Below are 27,791 nucleotides of genomic sequence, written 5' to 3' on the forward strand. Positions count from 1 at the left end.
ACAGGTGTCCTGCAGTGGTCTCTTTTCTCTCTGCTCGCCAAGGGTCTTGCAAATGACTAGCTGGAGGTGCATCATCCCTCCGTTCCTCAGAAAGTTTCATGTCGTTTGCCTGTCCGTTTTGCTTCCATTTTGTTTTCTTCTAGACGGCCGGAGTTAACACTACAGACAAAGAAATGGAAGTACTCCACTTGAGGAATGTGTCTTTTGAGGATGCAGGGCAGTATACATGCTTTGCGGGTAACTCTATTGGGAACTCACATCATTCTGCATGGTTGACCGTACTTGAAGGTACATATGGCTCTTCTACCTGTCCTTTCTGACACTTCTATGTAATGGAGTATGAATTTGGGCCATGAGGGAGACTGTCAATGAATAAATATCCATTCCGTTTTCAGTGCTGTACTTGAAGCACATCGATTACTTGGTAGAGATATCACGTTTCAGCTTTCACATCATTCTTTTAAAAATGTATAGGATAAGAGTTTTTCTTAATGGTCAACTCTGCACCCTTGCCTGTCTGTTTCCACTGTTTTCTTTGCCAAGTATACCATGAATTTATTCACCCTCTATGGAGCCATTTCCTAGAATAATTGACCGGCCCATTTAGCTGTGTTTTATTTCAATAAATTATATGATGTATATTTTAGCTTTAAAAAGACAAAACTCCCTCATGTGTCCAGGTAGTGCATACATATGATGAGATTCATGAAAAGTATTGTATTTTCCTACTCATTCCATTCTTTTTTAACCAACACCAGTGTCTTTTTATAGAAATATAAACAGCTCCAGGGTGCATGTGAGTTCTTGGCAAGAATGTAGCAAAGGAGGTTAGGTCTCACGGCATGATCCAGTTGAAGTACATGCCAGCAGCCTTTTCGTCGGGACACGCACAACTAATTAGCAACGTTTTGTAATCTTCCATTTTAGAATGAAAAAATATTGCATAATTTGTAGTTCAGGAATAGCCATCTTGGTCCTTGTTAGTTTCATGAGATATCCTCATCCTTATGAGTACTTGGGGGGGGGGGGGGACTGGATGGTGAAGGCTGTTTTTTGTTTTGGTTTTTATCCCTCCTCGCATCTAGGAAGGGAAGTTAAGCAGTTGCTGCCCAGTTTTTCTGAGCCATGTTGGTTTCAAAGCATGTAAATCTCAACACTGGTATTGGTTGGAAAAGTCTTGGAGATTCTTCTACTGGGTTCATATTCTGGTGTTTTCTCGGAGAGTTTGCATGAGATCCTCTTTGCCCACTTGCTGCTTTGGCATTGTCCTGCTCTTGGGACATGCCCTGTTGATGTTGCCATGCTCGTCCATTGTTGTTTGGCCATCAATGTTATACTAACATGAATTGATAATTGCCAAGCAGAGAGAGAGCTTTGGGCTTCTCATTTATGCCCAGACCTGCACAATTATCATGGTGAGTCCCTCCCCTTGCTAGCTGTGGTGACTTCCAGCCTCCTCCAAAAAAGACTGGGTTATTTTTCAGGGGTTTCAGAGTATGCTTTGCAATTCTTCTACTTGCTTTTTCCAAGGCCTTTGAGTTTTTGGGAGGGGAGGGGAAGAAGGGGGGGGGTTGATTGGTCTTCAAATGCTATTTTATTTTTGCATTTTGATTTTAATTTGTTATTATGCTCTACTATAAATGTACCCAGTATAATTATGATCAGCTATAGAACATTTTGAAATGTTTTCTTGCATTTGCAGAGACATAAATGCTTTCTGACTTATTGATTTGCCTCAGAAAGGAAACCAAAAACATCCACCGCAACTTTGGAAATGGAAAAGCAAGGGCTGGTTTCCATCCATTTGCTGAGTGGGGCTCGAGTGCAAGCATTTCCTTGTTCTTTGGGTGCTGGCAGTTCCTGAACTTGAACCATTCTTTTATGGGCAGTTTTTGCTAGTACAGTTTTGATTTGGGGCACCTAAGGATTAAGGAATAAATCAGTTTTCCCCCGTCTTTGGTGACACTTCTGCTAATTAGTGGGCATTCAGAGCATAGAATGGTTTCCAAGAACCATGTTGGTGAGGCCCCAGTGTTTTTATTTATTTTCCTCAGTACAAATGATTTTAGCGACAGGTTACAGCAGATTACCAATTGCATGTTTTGAGTTCTTTCTGTACCCCGGAATGTATACCATCCGTTCCAGGTGATTTTTCACCCTTTAACTTATCATCCCATACTATCACACCCAAGTCCCGCTCCTCTTTTGTGCACAGAAGTTCTTTGCCCCTAAACTGTACCATTCCCTTGGGTTTTTGCAGCCCAAATGCATGACCTTGCATTTCTTACCCTTAAATCTTAGCTGCCAAATATCGGACCATTCCTCAAGCTTTGCTAGATCCTTTGTCATGTTTTCCACACCATCAGGAGTGTCTTTTGCAGATTTTGGTATCATTCACAAAGAGGAAAATCTTAGCAGTCAGCCCTTCAGCAATATCGTTTACAAAAATGTTAAAAAGAATAGGCCAAAGAACTGAACCTTGAGGCACACCACTGGAAACATCCCTTTCCTCAAAGCTATCTCCATTGACCACTGTCACCTTCCACTCAACCAGTTCCTGACCCAGTCCATCACTTTGGGACCCATACTGAGGGCACTCAGTTTATTTATTAAACGCCCAGAGGCAGCTCTATAATGAGGCCAACTGAGGCGGTGACCCCAGGCGGCACTCTTGAAGGAGCAGCAACTTATTACTGGCCCTCTCTGCTGCTCCCCTTCCCAGCATCTAATGCTTTCACCCTTCCCACAATCGGCATTTTTACCATTCTACTCCCCTAGCATTTTAAGAGCAATTCTATAACTGGGTGGCCTGAAGGAAGCCAATTCTATAAAGGAAACTGGTATTGACGCCTAATATTCAGGTACCAGCACTTATGCTGGCCATAGTGCTGATGTAAGTCTGAGCACCTACATGCATCAGGTACCCATGCAACTTCCAGTATTCTATAAGTTACACGAGTAAGAGGCAGTCTTGTCTATATCCTGCTCCTGTGTACATCCATCTTGCAAGTAAGATACTGTGGAAGTTGAATGGCAATTACCATATAGCCAACTTGAAATGATTGTACTGTTGTCACAAAGTAATTCGAAAGACGAAACAGCGCCAAAAAATACTACTTTCAAGAATTTTGTAAGGCCTTCAGAAGTGCCTCTCGTGAGCTCACAACTTTAGCTTCGTAGGAATCTGTGCGCTTAGTCATCAGATCTGCTTTTTGCTGACAAATATTTCTCTTTACTTCCAGAGGGGACTCGTCACTTCATAGCCATAGTGCGAAACACGAGTCCCCTCCCGACTGAAGAAATGAATGACACTAACTCCCTCCTCTACTGACATGTAGCGTAGGTTATAGCGCCGGCAGCGGCGTAACTGCTCTGACACTCATAGGAATTCTATGAGCGTCGGAGCAGTTACCGGTGCTGCCGGCGCTAAAACCCGGGGGGGGGTAAGTTTAAGTTATTTACGAACTATATGTGAAACATAAGAAGTTTATTATAGTTTACAGTTCACTTGAATTCAGAAAATGTAAGAAGTAAAGAGAAATATTTATCGGCTAAAAGCAGATCTGATGACGATTTAAGTGCACATATTCTTAATGGAGCTAAAGTTGTGAGAGGCACTTCAGAAGGTTTTGCAAAACTCTTGAAAAGTAGTATTTTTTTTGTACTGTTTCATCTTTTGAATTATTTTGTGAAAGTTGAATGGGCATAAGCAGAGCAGTGCTGATTCAGGGTATTGACATTTACACATTAAGACTACCCATACCCATCATTATTCTAAACATTTACATGCCTAGGTTAAGGAATTGCCCTTCATATAGATACTTCAGTGCAGACTTTACCTTAGGTTAGAATAAGCAAGTAGCCACTTAAGGAGCAGGTACAGTAGTCGGGGACTGGTATGGGCATGCTTGGAATGCAAATCAGAAAGAAAGTGTTCATTAGAAGGAGTGGGAGTAAGTTCTTACTCAACCCAAAACTTCTCTGCAAATCAGGTCATTGTTCAGACCTCTTTAACGCTTGCAATAATTGAGGTTTTTTTTTTTGTGTTGCATGTTGATAATAGATTGATCTCAAGCTCCATCATTTAATTCCAACTGCAGAGTCTTCCTGTAAGGATACTCCTGGTGGAATTCTGCGAGTACAGAATTTGCGCAGAATTCCTCACTCCCCTCTGGATACATAGAATTCTGCACACGGCTGTGCAGAATTCAGTGCAAGCATGGGCAGTAGAGGAGGAAGTGAACTGCTGCACATCGGGTCACTTCCTCCTCCTGTGCCAGCTTAGACCGCACTGTTTATGTGAACTTCTATCTCGTACGTGCAGAATTCCACCAGGAGTAAAGGAGGGATTCCCATTTCTCAACTCCCATGGTTCAGCTGTCTGCATTCTCTGCTCTGCATGTTACTAATATGTTACCGCAGGCCAAGAATACAAAGGCCTGCTTTTATTACTAGGCACACGTGCGATAAAGCAGCAGATTTAACACGTTTTCTTCTTAAATCCCAGTAATGTTGTAATGGAAATCAATTGTGTGTGTTTGGTGGCCAAAATTAACAACAAAAATTGTCAGTCATGAGCAAAAGTGGCAAAGGAATCATTCCGTAAAGGCTAAACTCTCTGACTAAAGTAAGCACATAGGGTTTAATTAGGGTTACCAGACATCCGGATTTTCTTTTAGAGGACTTGTCCGGGCGTCCGGACAGCTTTTCAAAACTCAGCACTTTGTCCGGGTTTTGAAAAGCTTCCAGCTAGGATAGTGTGACCATATGGCTCCAGAAAAAAGGGGACGGATTGAGACATCCGGGTTTTACTTCCATTGAAAGCAATGGAAGTAAGGAGAACAGATTGAGACATCTTGGTTGCTTTCAATGGAAGTAAAACCCGGATGTCTCAATCCGTTCCCTTTTTTCTGGAGCCATATGGTCACACTAAGCTAGGAGCGACATCGGGACTCCATCTGTGCATGCTCGGATGCAACGCGGTGACATCACACGCATGCATGCATGTGTGTGATGTCATTGCATCACACCAGTGCATGCACAGATGCCTTCCCGACAAGTGAACAGGTTGAGGGAACGGGGCTTGACTCGGGCGGGCCTGGGGGCAGGCCCATGGGTCCGGATTTTAGTTCTGGAAAATCTGGTAACCTTAGGTTTTAATGGACTGTGCTGTGCAGCCCCTTTTTGGATTCATGTTAAAGATTTGCGGTACTAATATCTTGTTCGCATTGACTCAGCCATGGAAGATGATAAGCCGGCACTGATGGCGTCACCGCTGTATCTTGAGATCATCATTTACTGTACGGGCGCCTTCTTTATCTTTTGTATGCTGGTAACCGTCATCATCTGCAAGATGAGAAACCCCACCAAAAAGACGGACTTCAACAGCCAGCTGGCCGTACACAAGCTGGCCAAGAGCATCCCCTTGCGCAGACAGGTAACAGAAAGTAGATGGGGGGTTTGCAACTACCCATATGTTCTTTGTAAGGGGAGGAGCCATAGCATTGGAGTGGCAAGGGTGACCCAAGAAGGAGGTTAATAAAGTATCCACTGCTTGGCCAGTCTATTGGCGTACTGGTGGAACCTATGAGTTATCTGAGCTTATAAGAATGCTGGGTTCTGTTCCCCAGAAACAAGACTATTTTAAGAGGGCGGGGAGAAGGCTAAAGCAAGGCAGTTGCTGGGCCTCTGGCTCCACAAGCGAAGCCCTTGGCAAAATTAGGCAGATCTCTTGGGGCACTTGACTTTGGGAAATAATTTTTTGGGGCAATACACTTTCCATTGCCTCAAGTATAATTTAGATTTGTGAGCCCCATTTATGCAGGGAAATTGTGAACATGAATATGACACGCCGAGAAACTCGGAACTGGAAAAGACAAATATTAAATTTTGAAGTCCAAATCCAAAGTCAGTTTGAAGAGAGGCTTTGAAGGGTGGTGTCCCAGAGCATATGTCCATACTTTACTAAAACAACCTGCCTTAACTTTAGATCACTATCATTCCTTCAAGGGAAGGGGGAATGCTTCTGAACAATGAGTGCTCCAAGAACTGTCTTCGGACAGGTTGAATGGAAGGATGTCTCTCATCAGCTCACATTTTTAGTTGGGATTTTGTATTCACACTGGAATAGTTCAAAGGGAGATTTGGAAAGCATTTTAATTTTTAAACATGAAGGGAATGTTTCATGCATAATATTGGAAAATAAAAGAAACGGTAGAGGAATTTTGTGTGATTTTAGTGTACAGAAGATTAATTGAAAGCTATTTATACATGAAGCATTGCAACGCAAAGGACAATATGGGCTTATGTGTTATAAATACGCTCATAATTTGCAATTAATAATCATAGTTTATTTTTTTTTTAAACAGAAAATATGTAGATGAAGAATGAATACCAGAAAATGCTTTAATGGGGATTCAGAATCAGTGTATGGGATTGAGTAGAACCGTAATGACAAAAGTGAATTAATAGCTGAGCTCCTGCCCCCACTGAGATGTAGGATCTTTTCAATCTAGGTTTATTCATGTGAAATCAACAGGTTTCATGAATAAGGGAGTCATTATTCAGTGAAAGAAGCACTGAAAGATATTGCTACACTAATTCCACTCTTCAGGGTCCTGGAACTCCTAATAATAATTAGCTAAAGTGTTTTTGCTTGCACTTTATAAAACAGCTATTAATATATGTGCAATATTAATTTTGTATGTGTGCATGCTATAGAGCTGAAATGATTTATGTCATTGTGTCCACACTGCCCCAGGCTTGGGCTATCCCCAAGTGATGAAGTATGTTAAATTTCATTTGATAGCTGAAAACTAGAGAAAGGTTGTTTGTAGTTGTAAAGAGGTATTCTGGCTTTTTTAAGTCCCCGTCCCAGCGAATTCTGTTATTTGTAGTTCTGTTTTTATTTCGGGGGAAATAACTTCCAATGTGTGGTTCCCATGAAGAATAGCTTTTAATTTTGATCTGATAATTCTCTTTATCTGTGAACAGTGAGATTTAGGATTCTCTTAAGCCCCTAGCAGAACAATGGTAAAGTGCTCCCCCTGCAAGTTTCAGCATTTGTTCTTTCCAACGCTGGTCTCAAAAGGTAACCCCACTCTTCCATTGCATCGCTGTACCTTCCAGGTATCTGCCGAGTCCAGCTCCTCAATGAATTCTGGAGTAATGCTGGTTCGACCCTCTCGTCTCTCCTCCAGTGGAACGCCCATGCTGACAGGGGTCTCGGAATATGAGCTGCCTGAGGATCCCCGATGGGAGTTTGCCAGAGACAGGTGAGGGACTTTTCCAGTTGGGAATGGAAAGAGGTCACCCTTGTCCGGCATAGTGTCTAGTCTTTTTTAAACTCAATTTTATTGAAAAAAAAAAAGTTATATACCAGAATGCAAGCTAAAACAATACAAACAGTAGATGCATATTTGATGCATCCACTCATTACAGTCATAACAAAAAAAAACCCTATACCTCTGTCCCCTTCTCCTCCTCCTCCCCCACCCCCTGTGTCTAGACTTTTGAAAGATGGCAATCATTAAAAAAGGACACCAGTGACAAATATCATCATGCAAACCAGGGGTGTCAAAGTCCCTCTGCAAGGGTCGCAATCCAGTCAGGTTTTCAGGATTTCCCCAATGAATATGCATGAGATCTGTTAGCATACAATGGAAGCAGTGCATGCAAATAGATCTCATGCATATTCATTGGGGAAATCCTGAAAACCCGACTGGATTGCGGCCCTTGAGGAGGGACTTTGACACCCTTGATGTAACCTATGAAACCTGTAAAGGATGTATGACAGGGTAATTCAGAATACCATTTGCTTGTTTCAGTTCTTTATTGAAAACCTTCTGCTGTCAATAACACCCATAAAATAGTTACAGATAATTTAAATTCACCTGCTTTTGTTGTAAGCACTTCTTTTCCATCTACAGTTGTTGGCTAGTTCTCTATTCCCAGATGGGCAGCAAAAGAAGGTTTTTGACAATTTTTATGCTTACATTTTTGCTTTGAGCTTTATTTTCAGTTTGTAAAATAATTGTGTGCTTCCCCTTGGCACATATATGCTCTTTCAGGCTGATCTTGGGCAAACCTCTTGGAGAAGGTTGCTTTGGTCAGGTTGTCATGGCAGAGGCTATTGGGCTGGACAAGGATAAGCCTAACAGAGTAACCAAAGTGGCTGTGAAGATGTTAAAGGGTGAGTAAAGAGCAGAAATCTTGAAATGTTCTCACACCATCCTTCTTCTCACTAATTTTAGCTCCACACCTGATAATGTCTTTTAGCACCGTTACATAAGAACATAAGAATAGCCTTACTGGGTCAGACCAATGGTCCATCAAGCCCAGTAGCCCGTTCTCACGGTGGCCAATCCAGGTCACAAGTACCTGGCCAAAACTCAAGGAGTAGCAACATTCCAGAATCTCAAAGAGTAAACAAGATTCCGGAACTCCAAAGAATAGCAAAATTCCATGCAACCGATCCAGGGCAAGCAGTAGCTTCCCCCATGTCTTTCTCAATAACAGACTATGGACTTTTCCTCTAGGAAATTGTCCAAACCTTTCTTAAAACCAGCTATGCTATCTGCTCTTATTAGAATCATCCCGTCAGAGCTAGGACAAATAATGAAGACATTGCCTTCATTGGCAAATCAGTTCCTGGGCAGGAGCTGAACATAAAGCAAAAATATTCCTAACTAAAGGTACATCGTGTTAGATTCCATATTAGAAGTCACTACCTTGACATCCGCAGCTCAACGTGGCAGCAATTTAAAAAATATGTGTTAGGAAGTACTTTAGACAGAAATGCTGAATAAAATTATAATGTCTCTATTGATCCATGTTGTAATAGCATTTTGCATACAGGAAGCAGTTTTGATCACCCCCATCTCTAGAAAGATCTAGCGGAACTAGAAAAAGGTTCAGCGAAAGGTTACGGGTGGCTCCTTTAAGAAATGTAAACAAGTGAGGGGTCTTCAGCTTGGAGAAGAGCAGCTATGATAGAGGCCTTCTACACTTATTTATTTATGTATTCAGTTTTCCATACCATTCTCCCAGAGGAGCTCAGAACGGTTTACAGGAATTTATTCAGTTACTGAAGCATTTTTCCCTCTCTGTCCCAGTGGGCTCACAATCTACCTATTGTGGGCCATGGGACGGATCAAGTGACCCGCCCAGGATACACTCATGGGTAAATAGGGAACTGTAGTTTACCCTTTTAGACAGTACTAAGACTTTTTAGATCTGCAATTCATCAAGTCGCTAGGACTTGAGCATGACTTGATGGCACCTAAAGACTAGAGGATATTCTATGAATTTATAGGTATCACATTTAAAGCAAATCAGAGGAAGGATTTTTTTTCCCATCCAAGTTGTGCATTTTGTGGCAAGAAGATAGAGTCAAAGCAGCTAGCATAACTAGGTTTATAAAGAGTTTGGATGAGTTCCTGGAGGAAAAGAGAAGAAACCATTAGTAGTCATGTAGACTTGAGGAAGCCTCTGTTTATATTGAATGTGAACAACAGCTAATGGATCTGTTTGGGATCCTGCTGAGTATTCATGATCTAGATCGATCAGTTTCAAAGAGAGGAAATTTTGGGTTCTGTGGACCTTTGGTTGACACAGAGAGGCGCATTTGGGAGTTGGATTTGATTGGGATTATTAATTTTATGTACTGCCTCTTACCAAAGTGTTGAAGTAGTTTACAAAAAAAAAACCCCAAAACTTCAAGTGTAATATAACAATCATGAGTTAAACTGTTCATGCGTGAATGGGTTGTAGAATTAAAGGAAAATATAGGCAATCACTGGACAGAATGGCACACTCCTTCACTTCCAGGCTGACATGCTATCAAACTCAGAGACCGATTCAAAGGGTGATGTGATGCTTCCTTTGGTTCGGAGATCAATTATTCACATTAGAGAACGACACGGGATCCCCTCCAAGCGGTGCCCTTTTGGATTCTACAGCGCGATATCCGACAGCTTCGCTCTCTCTTTTCTGTGTTTCTTTGGCGCGGCCGGACAGCCCGCATTGCTTATGTTAAGTTGACCCTTTTTAAGCTGGAGGGAGGTCTGGGGCTTCCTGATATTCGTGCCTACAACGTGGCGGCTTTAATGCACTTTATTCACGAGGGAGTGACGGGGTTGGCTAGATTTTCCCCGCAGGGATGGCTGGAGGGCTGTGTGTGCCTTACACTTTCTTGAACTTTTTGCATGCCCCGAGGGGCATGCGAGGCGAGTTGTCTTCTAAACTGCAGTTCTTGCGCCCTTTTTGCCAGGCTTGGCACTGGTGGCACCGGGTGCAGACGAGATCTCCCAGAGCTTCGCCTTTTTTGCAACTACAGGGTAATCCGGACTTTTTACCAGGCTTGGGATGTTCCCCCTTTGCCGCTTGGGCGGTCCTGGGGGCTTTGACGCTCTCTCATATGATGGATGGGGATACGGGGGTATTTGACTCTTTTGCCCAACTTCAGGATAAGTGGAACGTACCCAAAACTCACTTCTTTGCTTATTTACAGGCACGCCATTACTTTCAGAGTCTATGTTTGCAGTATGGTGCGGAGTGGCCTTGTGGACATCTTGATATACACCTATTGCGTATTCCGCCTGCCCTGAGTTCTCTCGCGCTCTGGTATCGGGTGGTGCGTTCGTCCGCATCTCAGGGGCATCTGACTCTGTTATGTGCTGCTTGGAACAGGGACTTGGCCTCTCACTTCACCCCTGATTCTTTTTTGATACTTTTTCACGCCCTTCATGCTTTCGTGAAATCTGCGGCCTGGCAGGAGACCCAATTCAAAATCCTCCATAGAGCTTACATTACTACGGCACGGGGTGCTAGGATGGGTTTGTGGGAGGAAACTACGTGTATTAAGTGCAGCGGGGCACCTGGGACGTTCCTCCATTCTTTTTTGGAGTGTCCTGAGCTTTCTTTATGGAACTCCTCCTTTGCGCAGCTTCGGTTGGTTCTCCAACATACTATTGAATGGGATTATAAGACGTTGTTGCTTGGTGACCAGACTTTGTTGGAGGAGCAGGGCCTCACGATTCCTCAGAGGCGCTTTATTTACCTGACGTTGTTGACGGTTAAACGTCTGATCTTGCAATATTGGACCCAAGCAGGGGCTATCCCCTTGGACTGTTGGATCCATCAAATGACTGAGTTAGCCCGCTTTGAGCTTGGTTATTACAAACACTCTACCAACCCTGAGATACTGGCATATTTGGCCTTATGGCGGGTGTTTTTACATCTACCTATAGTTTCCAGCTTGGGGGGTTCAGGGGGAGTATCTGGTTGATGGGAGTATAGATGTAGATTATGTTTGTGGGAGTGGATGGTGTGCTTGTAAGGGCGGATGCTGAGTTTTCTGTTTAGGGGATTTCGCAGGTGGGTTTGTTTGTTTGCTATATATAGGAAAATACTTGTTGGGGTTGCCATGAGAGACGCATCATTCTTGCTTTTGGATATATGTAGAGGTTTCACGGATTGTGTTTTGCACTTCTGCTGAGTTTACTGTATTCTTGCTGACCATTGTTATATTCTCTTTTTGTATTTTCTTGGTATCTCTTGTTGACTCCTCAATAAACATATTTTCAAAAAAAAAAAAAAAAGAGAACGACACGGGAACAAATTCTTCCCCGTCCCGTCCCGGTAAGTTCTTTTCCTGTCCCTGCCCCATTCTTTAAAGCTCTGTCCTCATCTGCACAAGCCTCAAACACTTTAAAATCATATGTGTTCGAGGCTCGTGCAGTTAAGGCAGAGTTTACCAAAGTAGTTCCCAACCCTGTCCTGGAGGACCACCAGGCCAAATGGATTTTCAGGCTAGCCCTAGTGAATATGCATGAGAGAGATTTGCATATAATGGAAGTGACAGGCATGCAAATCTATTCTATGCATATTCATTAGGGCTATCCTGAAAATCCATTTGGCCTGGTGGTCCTCCAAGACAGGATTGGGAGGCCACTGGTTTACAGGAATGGGGCAGGGACAGTGGCAAAACTTACAGGGACGGGACGGGGAAATTGAGTTCCTGCGGGGACAGGGAAAAATTTGTCTCCGTGTCATTCTCTAATTCACATATATTGGTGGCGTGCTCAAATAGTATATAGCTCCAGGGCAGTTGCCTGCCTTTCCCCACTCCTTGCAACAGCAGTGATAGCATGTCCACCTCATTCCCTGACATTGGTCACAGTAGTTAAATTTTTATCCTGCTCAGAATTATCTTTGACTCTTCCTCTTCCTCCTTTGTTTGTAAAGCGGATGCCACCGAAAAGGACTTGTCCGACCTCATCTCTGAGATGGAAATGATGAAGATGATTGGCAGACACAAAAACATCATCAACCTGCTGGGAGCTTGCACTCAGGACGGTAAGTGGAAGAAGCTCCCCACCCCCACCCACCCCAGTTCCTTATATACCTTGTTTCCCCGATGATAAGGCAGGGCCATCAAATAAGACAGCCCCCCCCTTTTTAGAAAAAATTGTAAAATAAGGCCCCCCCCCCCCCCGCAAATAAGCCACCCACCGATACCTGCGCTTACCCGAATCAGTTGGTACGGTGGGTGACTCCGTGTGGTCCCTCCGTCTTCCGCGGGGGTCGGCAACCCGCGGCTCCAGAGCCGCATGCGGCTCTTTTCCACCTTTGCCGTGGCTCCGGTAGTGTGTCACGCAGGCATGCAACTTACAAGTCCGGCGTCGCGGCGGGAAATAGCCATGCTGAGCAGTGAGCTCAGCACGTACACAGATGAACGCCTTGCTTGCTGATTGGTCCGGCGGCCGTGCCGCCGGACCAATCAGCAAGCAAGGCTTTCATCTGTGTAGTGCTGAGCTCACTGCTCAGCATGGCTATTTCCCGCCGCGACGCCGGACTTGTAAGATGCACGCCTGAAAAAGAAATCATCCTGGCCGTGGTCGGTGTCATGCTCCGGAGATCTACAGCCTTCCTATCTCCCTCTCCCTTCTACCTGCTTCCGGCCACATCCCCTGCTCCGCGGCTCTCTTCGGCAACTCAGCAGCAGCGATCGACACAAGCTTCTGACGTCGGGGCCTACCCTCTGCGAGTCCCGCTTGTTTCAACTTCCTTTTTCCACAAAGGCGGGACTCGTAGAGGGAAGGCCTCGATGTCGGTAGCTTGTCTTGATCACCGCTGCTGACAAGTTGCTGAAGAGAGCCGCGGAGCAGGGGGGTGTTGCCAGGTGCAGGTAGAAGGGAGAGGGCCAGATGCAGGACTCGTGGGTGAGGGAGCAGAAGAGAGAGAGAAAGAGAGAGGGGAGGGAAACAAAAGGAAATATTTCATACTGGGCTGGGCCGGAGTGGAGGGAGGGTGGAAAGATTCTAGCTACAGGGTGCAGTAACAAAGGAAAAGGGGGGGAAAGCTGAAAATGGAGATAGTGACACAAAGAAGAGAAAGGGTAAGCAGGATCTACTGAATAAGGATAGAGATACAGAGGGGACATGAAAGGGTAAATAAGGCATCCCCCCGAAAATAAGCCCTAGAGCATATTTTGGCCTTCCAAAAAAAATAAGACAGTGTCTTACCATCGGGGAAACACGGTAGCTTCAAAATCACCCTGCTTTCTCTCACTTTTCCGCTTTTGTCCTCTTCCTTTCGGTATAGGTCCTCTCTATGTCATCGTGGAGTATGCTTCGAAGGGGAACTTGCGAGAGTATTTGCGGGCTCGCCGACCCCCAGGGATGGAATACTGCTACAATCCAAGCCATGTCCCTGAAGAACAGCTCTCCTTCAAGGATCTGGTTTCCTGTGCATACCAGGTTGCCCGGGGCATGGAATACCTGGAGTCCAAGAAGGTAAGAGCAGCCGCTTCATACCTGGAAACCAACTTAACAGAACATCAGCTGACTGCAAACTGAAATAAAAATTACACTTGTGGTGAGTGAGACCTGGGGTGTCAGATATGACCAGTTTAAGCAAGAGCGCTTCCACGGTCTGTCAGTTCTTCATACATCCCCAATCATCATAATGTAATACTTTTTATAGAAAAAAATTTTTTTTTTTTAAATGATTTTTTCACTATCATAGTTGTCAGTGCATCTATCTAGAATTTTAAAGAACTTATCTTTAAAAAGCTGTGTCTTCATTCCATTATAAGTAATGGTGGAACATATCATTTATTCCAACGTTCCGTGCAATTCAATACTCCCCTCTGCCAACGCGTTTCGCAGAGCTTTATCAAGGCTAGGGGCACTGCATAATTGAAAGTATCCTAAATGTATTGTCAAGCGGCATCTGTAAAATGGCCGCAGCGTCTTTTTTCACTCACTATTATAGGGACCTCCCTTGACGTCATACCAACAAGTTAATAGCTGAGGTCAACCTGCGCTAACCAATCCGAAGTTTCATTTAATCCTTCCGGAGCCATGGAGTTCAGCATGAACATCCATCTCAGTTCTTTAAGGTTCAGGTTTTTTTCAACAGACCGTGGAAGCGCTCTTGCTTAAACTGGTCATATCTGACACCCCAGGTCTCACTCACCACAAGTGTAATTTTTGTTTTGTTCACTTTTTGCTTCATATTATACGTTTGTGAGGATGGTGCAAACTGAAATGACATCTATGGATTCAGCACAGACTCAGACTCAATGGGGTGGGTCAATAGAGTGGGCAGACTTGATGGGCTGTGGCCCTTTTCTGCCGTCATCTTTCTATGTTTCTATGTAATACCAGTTAGAGAATGATACGGGGACAAATTTGTCCCTGTCCTCGCAGGAACTCAATTTCCCCGTCCCGTTCCCGCAAGTTTTGTTGCTGTCCCTGTCTCTGCCCCATTCCTGTAAGCTCAGCCTTAACTGCACAAATCTCAAACAATTATGATTTTAAAATGTTTGAGGCTTGTGCAGATGAGGACAGAGCTTGTAGGAATTGGGCATGGGCAGGAAAAGAACTCACTGGGACAGGATGGGAAAATGAGTTCCCGCGGGGACAGGGAAAAATTTGTCCCCGTGTCATTCTCTAAAACCAGTATATCACCCAGGCAGCTAGCCTTAAACATTCATCTGTTATGGCTTCTTTTTCCTTTTACATCTTTTGAGCATTTCACTTCCTGTATGGTGAAGGTCCTCTCTCAGCTGTAAATATAATATTTCAGACAAGTTAGCACTGGAGAGAGAAAACCCAAAATTTTGGTCTGGGTTTGACAATAGGTCCTTATTCATAAAGAACTCTCAACTCTCCCCCCCCCCCCCCCCAGTTCTTTGCCTGTGAAAAAAAATGTATTGAAGTAGGTCAGATGTCTGACCTGTTTGAGTCCTTCACTTTATAGAAGTTAAGCTGTCTGCTGACCAGATTTTTCAAAGAGGTCAAGGTTAAATCAATGTATTTCACATTAGCATGGGCCCATTAATTACCTGCCCTATGGGGGTCTCCATATTTCAGGGGTTAAGCTAATCCGTCAGCCATAATTAGAGAATGGAGGAAGGAGGGAGAGGAAGACTAGTGCTAAAAGAAAAAAAAAATCCTATGTAAGAGAATGTTTGTATGTTTCAGTGTATCCACAGAGATCTGGCAGCCAGAAATGTCTTAGTAACAGAAGATAATGTGATGAAGATAGCAGACTTCGGTCTCGCCAGGGACATCCATCACATCGATTACTATAAGAAGACAACCAACGTGAGTAGGATTTGACATGGGAAGTGGGTTTTATTCTAATTGGAGGCTACAAGTTGGGTATGTGGTGGGGATTTTTGTTTTGTTTTTTTGGATTTGTTTTCTAAAGGTTCATCCAGGTATGTGCAGAAAATCTGTAGTGCCCTAGATGACGGGCTCAGACTGAGGTTCCTTTTGCGTACAATATGCTTTTGAGTTTCTCAACACACACCTCATATATGCCAATGCACTTGAGCTATTAAAGAAGTTAGAAAAGCAGGAAATGTGTATCTCTTGTTAAGATGTGGTGGAGACACTGTTGAAAGATTGAAGCAGAACATGTTATAACTGAAGTGGTTATATCAGCAGCTGAGTACAGACTGGCCACCGTTGGAGACAGGATGCTAGGCTCAATAGGCCTTTGTTTGGCTCAGTGTGGCTTATATTCTGTTCTTATTAAGCAAACTGATCTTTTAGTGGGGCAAGATTTGAAATACTTCAAGACAACATGCTAATTGTATTTTGCACAGATCACCAAATCTTGAGTCGGATTTGCTGTCAGCCCCTTAGTATTCTTGCTGCCTATATTTTGGATAACGTTTCAGTAGGATCAGTGGCTATACAGACCCTGCATGGTATCCTAAGGCAGTCGTCCTGTTCATAAACCTCATTTGATGCTCACAGACCATACAATGAAATTAATGCTGCGTTCGATTACGAAAAGAGTTTATAGGAACATCTGAGCATTCTGCTGCATCAGGGGCAGGTGTCATTGCTCCAGGAAACAAATCTATCTCTTATAAAGGGTTGCAGGCTTCAGAAAACAGGTAGGACTGTTTTTCCTAGCTCTGAAACAGATTCCAAGACCAATCTAATAAAAATAAATGTTGCTTTTTCCAATTCAGGCGCTCTTAGTCCCTTTCGAAATACCTCAGTCAGCACAGAGACATGCGGTCTACTGTCTGCCTAGAATGTGGATGCTATTTTTAGGCAATTTATGTGTAATAACCACGTTGAAAATGTTTACCACCTCAGCAATCCCTTAATCAGTTTTGTCTGCGTTTTCATCAAAGGCTTTTAACTGTACTAGTCCGTTCTCGCCCTCACGCTTGGGTGCTTCAATATCGTCCTAGCAATAGGAAAAGAAGAGCAGATGTGGTGTTCCAAGTATGCAGAAGAAAGTATGCAGCTGTGCATCCCAGACTCTGGTGCCTGCCTTCCTATAAGTCTGAGGTGGAGCTTTTCTCTTATCTGTAAAAGGAAAGAAAAAGTAAAAGAGAGCTTATAGTGTAAAAACTTCCCTTGCGTCGATATGCTTTGATACCTTTTGGATGAGGGTTCCAGTGGTTTTTGGCTAAGGCTGGTTTGAAGCTGCTAGATCAGCAAACGTAAAACTTTTCAGCTGAATCTTTTTTCTTTTTTTTTTTTCTCTAATCTATGTTTAATCTTTTCTGCTGCATCAGTGTTCGAAACAGTAAACAGAGAATTACAGGGATAACAAAGAAAGCAAAGCTCCAGTTAGTTTTCTTCCAAAAAGAGCCTAAGCCAGGGGTGTCAAAGTCCCTCCTCGAGGGCCGCAATCCAGTCAGGTTTTCAGGATTTCCTCAATGAATATGCATGAGATCTATTTGCATGCAATGTGTTCATTGTATGCTAAGTAAGCTCATGCATATTCATTGGGAAAATCCTGAAAACCCGACTGGATTGCGGCCCTCGAGGAGGGACTTTGACACCCCTGGCCTAAGCACTGAAGGAAAAACTCAAGTTTTAGCAATGTCATCTGGGAACAGAAAGACCACCTCTGTTGGCTAACTGACTTCACTGAGAAGATTAGTCAAGTGTTCAGGCACCACAGTTGAAAAAGCTGCTGTTCAGGGGTGCAGGACAATTACTTAATTTTTTGGGTGCACTGGCACCATTTCTGCAGCCATCTAACTGTAAAACAAGAATTTAGAGATGCTTCTCTTCATGTTGATGGATCATATTTACCATGCTGTGGTTTTTCAGTACATCTTCCGCAAGGTCTACCTTTGTATGTGTTATTAATAATATAGGCAGGGCTATACTTAAGAATAGCCCATAATGGGTCAGGTCAAAGGTCTATCTAGTTCAGTATCCTGCTTCCAACATGGGCCAATCCAGTTCAAAAGTACCTGACAGAAATCCAAATAGTAGCAACATTCCATACTACCAGTCCCAGGTCAAGTAGTGGCTTCCCCCATGACTATCTCAATTGCAGACTATAGATTTTTCATCTAGGAACCCGTCCAAACCTTTTCTAAACCCAGATACATTAACCTCTGTTACCACATCTGTAGCAATGAGTTCTAGACCTTAACCATTCATTGAGTGATAAAATATTTGTTTTAAAAGTATTTCCATGAAATTTCATTGAGTGTCCTGTAATCTTTGTACTTTCTGAAAGAGAGAAAAATCGATTCACTTGGGATTTTGTAGACTTCAATCATATCCCTCTCTAGGCATCTTTTTTCTAAGCTGAAGAGTCCCTACTTCTTTAGCCTTTCCTCATACAAGAGGAGTTCCATTCCTTTTATCATTTTGGTCACTCATCTTTGAACCTTTTCTTTTTCTTTTTTTTATAAATCTTTATTCATTTTTAAACTTATAATAAGTGTGATAACATATCCATACAAATAACCATAAATATATCACTTAATAATCAACAATGATACATATAATATTCTCTTATCTCCCCCCTCCCCACCCTTATCTATCATATAATCAATACTTATACAACATGTAACAATAAAAATACCCTCCCTCCCACCCCATAATTGAACTTGTAAATTTGAACCTTTTCTAATTCTGCTATAACCTTATTGAGATACAGCAACCAGAATTGAATGCAATACTCAAGGTGAGGTTGCACCATGGAGAATACAGAGGCATTATAACATTCTTAGTCTTATTTCCTATTCCTTTCCTAATAATTCCTAGCATCCTGTTTGCTTTTTTGGCCGCTTGGTGAAATCTACTGCTTGTTCCTAGGATTTGTAGCATAAAATTTGTTTTACTTGGGATCTAGCTAGATACTTGGGATCTGGGTTGGCCACTGTTGGAAACAGAATGCTCTTGATGGACCTTTGGTCTGTCCCAGTATGGCAGCTCTTATGTTCCTATGTGAGCCAAGTATAGGACAATCAAGCCATTGTGACATCATTGATGAGTTTGGCTCTTAGGCATTAGTGGAATGAAGCTGTATGACATCACAATGTTGCTATTTGGGTTTCTACCAGGTACTTGGGACCTGGGTTGATCACTGTTGAAAACAGGATGCTGGGCATGATGGACCTTCGGTTTGTCCCAGCATAGCAATTCTTATGTTCTTATGATCACTACTACTACTAATCATTTCTATAGTTCTACTAGACTTAGACATTTTATATGCAAACACTTTCTGTCCCTGGTGGGTTTACAAGCTACAGTGTTCTTTTTTTTAACTCAACACCTAAATCTTTTTTTTTGTTGTTGTTGTAGATCTCCTCTAGTTTTGTTTTATTTTATTTATAACCCGCTTTTCCCAAAGTGGCTCACAATCTAAACATACATAATAGAAATACATATAAAAACACAAACAAAATAAGCGACCAGCACTTACGCAAATGCCTTAATGCCCATATTTCATATTACAAAATAAGTTTCTCTTTAAAAACTTCTTAAATGCATCAAGATGACATTGCTTTCTAATATACAAGGGTAGTGAATTCCATTCCTGGGGGACCCCTATAGGAAAACATAGTTATGAGCGAGGTATTCAGTTGTACAATACCAACTGATAAACTAAGCTTAGGATTCAAGATTTTTTAAAATTTTGTCCACTTGGGTCATTGGAAGCCAATATAGTCTGGTCAGAAGTAGATGGTTGTGCACCCTTTCTCTTCTTACTGCTATTTGTCACACATACTGCAGTTTTCTGGATTATTTGTGGCTTCTTCATAACCTGCCCAGGGAGGCCTAGAGAGGGAGGGAGGGAGAGGGGGCCAGTAATCAAGAGCACACTACTGACTAAAACGTGCCTGGCTGATCTGTGTAAACAAAGCAAAAGGGGGACGTGGGTGGGAATCTTTTATGAGCACACTTAATTATGAACAGATGTTAAAATGTAGAAGACTTTGAAAGTTTCTCTTACGGGATGGTCCGGTCTATCTTGATTTCTTGGGGAACGGGCTGGAGTGTAGTTCCTCTGCTTAGACACAGTGCCTGAGTAGCAGAAGTAGTGTGCTCGAGCCACTGCCCCCACCCCCACCAGGCAGCCTGCTAGGAAAAGGATGGGGGGGGAGTAAGCCTGGAGCAAAGAACAGCCACTTTGCTCCCTAATCCTGCTCCTCTTTTCCTGGGGTTTCCATCTCCACCAATGTTCCCTCTAAGCTGAGCGCATGAGCGATCGCTCACTATTTTCATTGGCGTCGCTCATAATTTTTCTTGTGTCGCTCACTAAAATACGCAGTGGGCGCAACTGGAATCAGCGCGGGCGGAGGTGAGAGGAAGCGGCGGCGGCGGCTCAGTCCAAGCGCTGGCGTGGCACCGCAAAAGGGGACGGAAGCGGTGCGAGTCCGGCGCTTGTCATTCTCCTCGGGGCGATGCCGTGCCTGCGCGTCCTCCTCGGAGCCTTGTTTTTTCCATCCGCCGCCTGAAATGTTTTTTTTTGAAGCTTCAGTCTGCCCTGCTCGCCTTAGTGTATTTTAAGTTGAAAGATGCAGCGGCGGCTCCTCTCAAGATCCCCGACTGCATCGGACTTCCGACGCAGGTGGGGATCGTGAGAGGAGCCGCTGCCACGTCTTTCAGCTTAAAAATACACTAAGGCAGGGCAGACCGAAGAACAGCATGAACATACCAGTAAGGCTGGGGACTCGCGCATGTGCACTCCTGCGGCCACGGACCTACACCTCACAGAACACGCAGATAGGAGTGCGCATGCGCGCATGCTCATAAATTTGTGGAGTATGTAACTTGTTGCTCATGCATATTTTTTTTTTGCACACACCTCATCAATCCTTAGAGGAAACATTGATCTCCACCCTGCCTGTTCTGCAAAGCAATGAATAGACTTTGGGTGAATTGGCACAATTCTGAAACTTGTAAAATAGCAGTCCTTACATTCAAGGCTTCAACCTTGGCCGTGATTGGCATTTCTGCTCATATATTTCAAACATGCCAATTCAATCCATTTTTGTGTCTGTCACTGAAGGATTAATTTCAAGCAGAATGGCCTAGGACAATGTTCCACCATCTTTCTTTCCAAGTCTTGAGGAAGCAGAGCAGCATAAATTTGGTTCTGGCCACCTTTATTTATTTTTTATTTGTACAGTTCCCCTTGCACAATTGAGGAGGCCAGGGTGATAAGATGAAAGTGAAAAGAGATTATACCAGAGTTTATCCAACAAATTATTTCTTTATAGAAAGGGTGGTGGTAATATGGAACAGTCTCGTTGGAGACAAGAACTATTTCTGAAATCAAATAAGCATGGAAGGAGCCCAAAGGATTATGGAGCTTAGTTGCTGTGGTTGGGCGGGCTGGATAGGCCATATGTTCTTTAGCTGCTATCATTTTCTGTGTTAAAATGTTGAATGCCATCCCTCATCTCCTGGGACTCCTCACATGGTACAAAACTTCTTAGGTTCCATTACTCAGGAAGGCCCAACAGGACGAAGTTATTTCAGTAGTGGGTTATTTTTGTATGGAATTCAATTGATGCACACTTGCGGTTGGAAAAACCAATTTGTGTTTAAGAGGCTAAATATTAGAGGCTACTGGGGAAGGGGGGAGGGGAATAGTATGAGATATATCAGTTGGTGGGTGTAATATGGAATGATGACAGGAGTTATAAGAACACAGATCCTAATTCATCCAGTCGTCATTTGTTCCAGCCTTGGATTGTGCTTGTTAGGGGTGGGACTAGGGAGAAGGGAGATAATGTTGGAATTCGATTCATCAATGTACAACTTTTGTAATTTTAGTTTGTATTATTGCACTTTATTAATATAAAGGCTATGTATAACACAGGTGAACAGCTTTGAAGTTGGGGAGGAAAGACTAACCATTCCCAACTCTGAAATAAACATTTGTATTTTGTAATTTGGGGGGAGTGGGCATTGTTGGGGGATAATGGTTTATTGAGTTGATATGAAATTAGTGATACTTATTCTGTTTGAGAGTGAGGCCCGGTTTCTGTATAGGACACCCGGTCTCAGAAGCTGGCAGGCGTCCTATACAGAATTGCGCCTTAGCCTGCCTAAAATGAACCCGATTCTCTAACCGACGTGCTTGTTACAGACGCTGGCTAGAGAATCTCTGAGCTTATCGCGGCAAGGGATCTCCCTGCTGCGATAAGTTTAGCGGCAACCCGTCCCTACCCCCCATGAAGACTAATGGCAGGAAGAATGCCCAATCCCTCCTGCTGGACACCCTCTCCCCCCGAATGATCGCAGCAGGATGCCAAGTCCCTCCTGCCCGGCACACCCCCTCCTGAACAAACATGGCAGGAGGGATGCCCAATCCCTCCTGTCCGGAACCCTGAATGAACACGGCAAGAGGAATGCTCAATCCCTCCTGCCCAGAATCCCCCACCCCCCTCAGTAGATCTTTGGCTGGAGGGATACCCAATCCCTCCTGTCCGGAACCCCCCACCCCCACTCGAACCCCTCCTAATTCCACCCGATACCCCCTGGCCCCTCTCTAACCTTGTTTGTTGGCCAGCTGGCCGGGTTTTCCCTCTGACCGGCACGCCTCCATCAGAATGTCGGGCCTGCCCCTTAGGTTGGCCTATGTGCCTAAGGTCCCTCCTATGGGCAGGGCCTTACGCACCTGAGCCAACTGGAATCTTAGGTTGGCCCCGCCCATAGGTAAATGGGCCAACCTAAGATTCCAGTTGTCCCAGATGCCTAGGTCCCTCCTATGGGCAGGCCTTAGGCACCTGGGCCAATCAGGCCCTTAGGCCCCTCCCCAGTGCAACCCACAATGGGTATCCCTCCCCAGTGCAATAGGTCCCTCCCCAGTGCATCCCACAATGGGCATCCCTCCTGCCGGGTTCATTCGGGGGATGCCAGGCAGGAGGGACCGGGCATCCCTCCTACCATGTTCATTCGGGGGGGCTGCCAGGACTGGGCATCCCTCTTGCTGCGTTCATTCAGGGGTGGATGGGCAGTCACAGCCGCGACTGCTAAATTTATCGCAGCAGGGAGATCCCTTGCAGCGATAAGCAAAGCAGCACTGTCTACTTACAATGTAGGCCAGCATTTTGCTGGTCTATATTGTACGCATCTCCCACTATGGCCGCCTAGGGAGACACGTATGGCCGCCTAGGCCCGCCTAAGGTTACCTCCGGGCCAAACCACGCCTGCACTTAGTCTTAGGCAGGCTTGTGCACCTCCCTAGGCTCCAAGAAGCACCTCCAATGTAGACAGCCTGCCTCAGGAAGTTTTTTTTGTTTTTTTTTTAAATAACATGCATCCCAATTGGCTGGTAGAACGCTAACTGCCTACAATCAGGACGCCGTTTATAGAATCCTGCTCGAGTGTCCAGGTTATAAGACATTGTTTTATTTATGTGGGTATATTTATGTGGGTATTTATGTGGGTATAGTTTGTAATGCTGCTGTCTTCCTATTTGATCACCAATAAAATTGTTTGCATTAAAAAAAAAAGAAGAGGCTGACAGCTGCACTCTTAAAAAAGGGCTAAATTGTTTTCTGTTCTATTGCTTATTTATTGATTCAGTTTATTGGTTTTCTGTTTGTTGTTTTCTAAGTCACTATGAGTTTTAAAAAAATGGTTTTAACAAAATAAGGCCTGTTCTTCATTACAGGGTCGGTTACCTGTAAAGTGGATGGCTCCTGAGGCACTTTTTGACCGAATTTATACTCACCATAGTGATGTGTGAGTATAGTAACAGACAGTCTTTTTAATTGACAGAAGTCCTGTTTTTCTGGTATGTATATTGGTTTGCTTTACTATTTTAGGGCAGAAAGTTCTGCTGAGGTCCCTCATGAGGGTCTTTGAATAACGAAATAAAAACTAATGGTAAATTAACGTATCTGGTCAAAAGTGGAGGGACCCATCACCAGTACAAGATCATATCTCAGTCATAACATACAGTTCAGAAGGTCTGCAAATTCACCTCTTCATCTGATATTCATTGACTTCTGTATAGGAATGTTTATTGTTGGCTATCTAAAATGCCAGATGAGCTGCTTCCGACTACTACTCCAGATAGGTTTCAGCTTCAATGCCAAAACTGGCCCAAATTCCAGATTCAGCCATGCTTTTCTTTCAGCTAAAAATGCAAGTGTAATTTTAGCTGAAATCGAAGCCACCACCCTCCCTGGGCCCAGGTTGCTGCAACCTGGTGTTCTAGTTGCCTCTTTGGGACAGGAGCAATCTCGAGTCACTCTTCTCCCTCCCGTCTTCGCATCAAAATGCCTGCCACAACTTGCTGCAGGAGCCTCGCAAGACTGCCACAGGAGATCGCAGGAGCTATTTTGAGGTCGGAACTGGCATTGATGAGAGCTATCCCCAGTCGCTCCTGTTTATGGTTGCTGCAACCTTCTATGGCAGTCTCATGAGGCTGCTGCAAGCTATTTCTACTGCAGAACTGGTGAGGGCCGTAGGCCACCAGACCACCTGGGATCAAAGATAGGCCTGCGGAAAAGGCAGAGCATGTGGTCAGAGGTGGGCGGGCCCAGGATGATGAGTTTTCTGCTGGGTGTGGGAGGAGAAAATGAAAGTGTTTGGTTTCAGTTGCTTTCTTCCAGATCAGTGGTTCACAATTCTCTCACCAGCAACTTCACGAGCTTGTGATACTCGCTTGATCTATTTTCCTTCATTAGTTACAATAAAAATATAGAATCCCTTTCAGATTCATTCCCATGTCAGGCAGAATCTGCATGGATCTATCTCCCTCCCAATAAAACTGAGATTAGCTCCTTCTTGCTGTTTTGTAAACATTTGAAGGCTTTCTTGTTTAATAAAATTTTATTGTAGCTTTTATTCTTATTAGAGGCAGCAGAATGCCTTTTTTGGAGGGTGCCCAAGCTCCGTCCCAGATCCCACTCCCATAATAATAGTACTAATTGTAATGCCATTTCTTCCATTCATTCTTCATATACACACAATATCATCTTATTAACAATATATAATGGTAACCACAAATTTAAACTACACAAAGCTAACTGAAACATCTATATTCCTTAATGCCATGTTCTGAAAGGAGTTTTTCCTCTCTCTCTCTTAAAGCAGCTAATACAACAAGGCTAATCAATCCCATTCTACCTCTATTTAAAATATAATAAAAACCAAACACCCAGATTGTCACATAGCAAGTCTCTCCTCCTCAGCCCCCAATGACTGCTGCTTTAATAGGAATTTCATCTACTAGGGAGAGCGTGGCGCAGTGGTTAAAGCTATAGCCTCAGCACCCTGAGGTTGTGGGTTCAAACCCACGCTGCTCCTTGTGACCCTGGGCAAGTCACTTAATCCCCGCATTACCCCAGGTACATTAGATAGATTGTGAGCCCACCGGGACAGACAGGGAAAAATGCTTGAGTACCTGAATAAATTCATGTAAACCGTTCTGAGCTCCCCTAGGAGAATGGTATATAAAATTAAACATAGTAACATAACATGGTAGATAAAGACCCGAATGGTCCATCCAGTCTGCCCAACCTGATTCAATTTTTAAAAAAAAATTTTATTTTTATTTTTTATTTTTTTTTATTTTTCTTCTTAGCTATTTCTGGGCAAGAATCCAAAGCTTTACCCGGTACTGTGCTTGGGTTCCAACTGCCAAAATCTCTGTTAAGACTTACTCCAGCCCATCTACACCCTCCCAGCCATTGAAGCCCTCCCCTGCCCATCCTTCACCAAACAGCCATACACAGACACAGACCGTGCAAGTCTGCCCAGTAACTGGCCTAGTTCAATATTTAATATTATTTTCTGATTCTAAATCTTCTGTGTTCATCCCACGCTTCTTTGAACTCAGTCACAGTTTTACTCTCCACCACCTCTCTCGGGAGCGCATTCCAGGCATCCACTACCCTCTCCGTAAAGTAGAATTTCCTAACATTGCCCCTGAATCTACCACCCCTCAACCTCAAATTATGTCCTCTGGTTTTACCATTTTCCTTTCTCTGGAAAAGATTTTGTTCTACGTTAATACCCTTCAACACACCACGCCCCACAGGAGGAAGACAAGAGAGACAATAAACAAAAGTCTGCAGAACAAGAAGGGGACGGAAAGGAAAATGGATCGCAAGGGAAACCAACAAGAAAACAAATCCATCGAGACTTAAACTGTATGTACACTAATGCAAGAAGCCTGACAAACAAAATGGGGGAACTAGAAACCAGGGCCAAAGATGAGAACCTAGACATCATAGCAATCACGGAAACATGGTGGAACGAGGACAACAAATGGGACACAGCACTACCAGGGTACAAGCTCTACCGAAGAGACAGGACACATCAGAAAGGAGGAGGAATAGCACTTTATGTAACGGATACAATTCAATCGATCAGAGTGGACACACCAACAATTAATGAACAACTGGAATCAATATGGGTTAAAATACCAGGAAGAAAGGGAACCGAGATAAAGATGGGGCTGTACTACCGCCCGCCCGGACAAACAGAAGCAATAGATGAAGAACTGAGAGCTGAGTTGAGGCGAGAATGTAAAAACGCTAACACCATAGTTATGGGAGATTTCAACTACCCAGGGATAGACTGGAGCCATGGAGTTTCCAATTGTTCAAAGGAATTGGAGTTCCTAGAGGCTGTAGGGGACTGTTACTTGGAACAGCTCGTCAAAGAACCAACGAGAGGGGCAGCTATTCTGGATTTAATCCTTAATGGGCTGAGAGGACCTGCCCAAGAAGTGGAAGTAGCGGGACCTTTAGGGAACAGTGACCACAACACGATCCAATTCAAAGTGGAACTAAGTATGCCAAAGGGGAAGAGAACCACTGTAACAACGTTCAACTTCAAGAAAGGGAACTATGATGCCATGAGACACATGGTAAAGAGAAAACTGAAGAACAGCACCAGAAAGGCACTGACGGTGGACCAAGCCTGGACCCTTTTTAAGGACACAGTGAACGAGGCGCAAAGCCGATATATACCCAGATTTAGAAAAGGGAGCAGAAAGAATCAAGCAAAGGACCCAGCATGGTTAACAAGAGAAGTTAAGAATGTGGTAGGAGATAAGAAAAAATCCTTCAGGACATGGAAAAAGGATAAAACTGAGGAAAATTGGAAAAAGCACAGGAAGCACCAAAAAGAATGCCACCGCGTAGTCAGAACAGCAAAGAGAGAATATGAAGAGAAACTTGCAAAAGAGGCACGGAACTTTAAACCTTTCTTTCGATATGTGAAAGGGAAACAGCCGGCGAGGGAGGAAGTGGGACCCCTGGATGAGGGGGATAGGAAAGGAGTGGTAAAGGAGGAAAAGGAAGTGGCGGACAGATTAAACACGTTCTTCTCGTCGGTCTTCACAAAAGAGGACACATCCAATGTTCCGGAACCGGAAAAATTCTTCAAGGGGGACCAAGAGGAAATATTATCATGCATGGAGGTAAGCCTCGAAGACGTACTCAAACAGATAGATAGGCTAAAAACTGACAAATCGCCAGGCCCGGACGGAATTCACCCAAGAATACTAAGAGAACTTAGAAACGAAATAGCGGAGTTACTGCAACAGATTTGTAACCTATCCCTGAAAACAGGGGTAATACCGGAAGACTGGAGGATAGCAAATGTTACACCTATCTTCAAGAAAGGAACCAGAGGCGACCCGGGGAATTATAGACCGGTCAGCTTGACCTCAGTTCCGGGGAAGATGGCCGAATCATTGATCAAGAACAGTATCAGTGAGCACATAGAAAAAAATAAGCTGATGAGAACAAGCCAGCATGGTTTCTGTACTGGAAGATCCTGCCAAACGAACCTACTGCACTTCTTCGAGGGGATAAGCGGACATTTGGACAAAGGTGACCCCATAGATATAGTATACCTAGACTTCCAGAAAGCCTTCGACAAGGTACCTCATGAGCGCCTTCTAAGGAAACTGTGGAACCACGGGGTGGAAGGGGACATACACAGATGGATCAAAAACTGGTTGGCAAACAGGAAACAGAGGGTAGGAGTAAAGGGACACTATTCTGACTGGAAAGGGGTCACAAGTGG

The 27,791-nt window shown here is 43.8% G+C and overlaps 1 protein-coding gene across 13 annotated transcripts in view; it reads left to right on the plus strand.

The window, feature by feature from the left end:
• FGFR1 (fibroblast growth factor receptor 1) overlaps positions 1-27,791 on the plus strand; it is a 214,630-nt gene that overhangs the window by 179,152 nt on the left and 7,687 nt on the right. For 6 of the 13 annotated variants that reach the window (XM_033949742.1, XM_033949743.1, XM_033949744.1 and 3 more), the window contains 7 exons: positions 5,238-5,443; positions 7,129-7,274; positions 8,070-8,191; positions 12,247-12,357; positions 13,606-13,796; positions 15,492-15,614; positions 23,416-23,486. In XM_033949742.1, coding sequence (XP_033805633.1) covers positions 5,238-5,443; positions 7,129-7,274; positions 8,070-8,191; positions 12,247-12,357; positions 13,606-13,796; positions 15,492-15,614; positions 23,416-23,486 — 970 coding nt within the window. Of the gene's footprint in view, positions 1-143; positions 289-5,237; positions 5,444-7,128; positions 7,275-8,069; positions 8,192-12,246; positions 12,358-13,605; positions 13,797-15,491; positions 15,615-23,415; positions 23,487-27,791 lie in introns of all 13 variants that reach the window. The other 7 variants (XM_033949736.1, XM_033949739.1, XM_033949747.1 and 4 more) reach the window with 3 other exon arrangements.

This window comes from Geotrypetes seraphini, chromosome 6, assembly GCF_902459505.1.
Source record: "Geotrypetes seraphini chromosome 6, aGeoSer1.1, whole genome shotgun sequence".
NCBI lineage: Eukaryota > Metazoa > Chordata > Amphibia > Gymnophiona > Dermophiidae > Geotrypetes > Geotrypetes seraphini.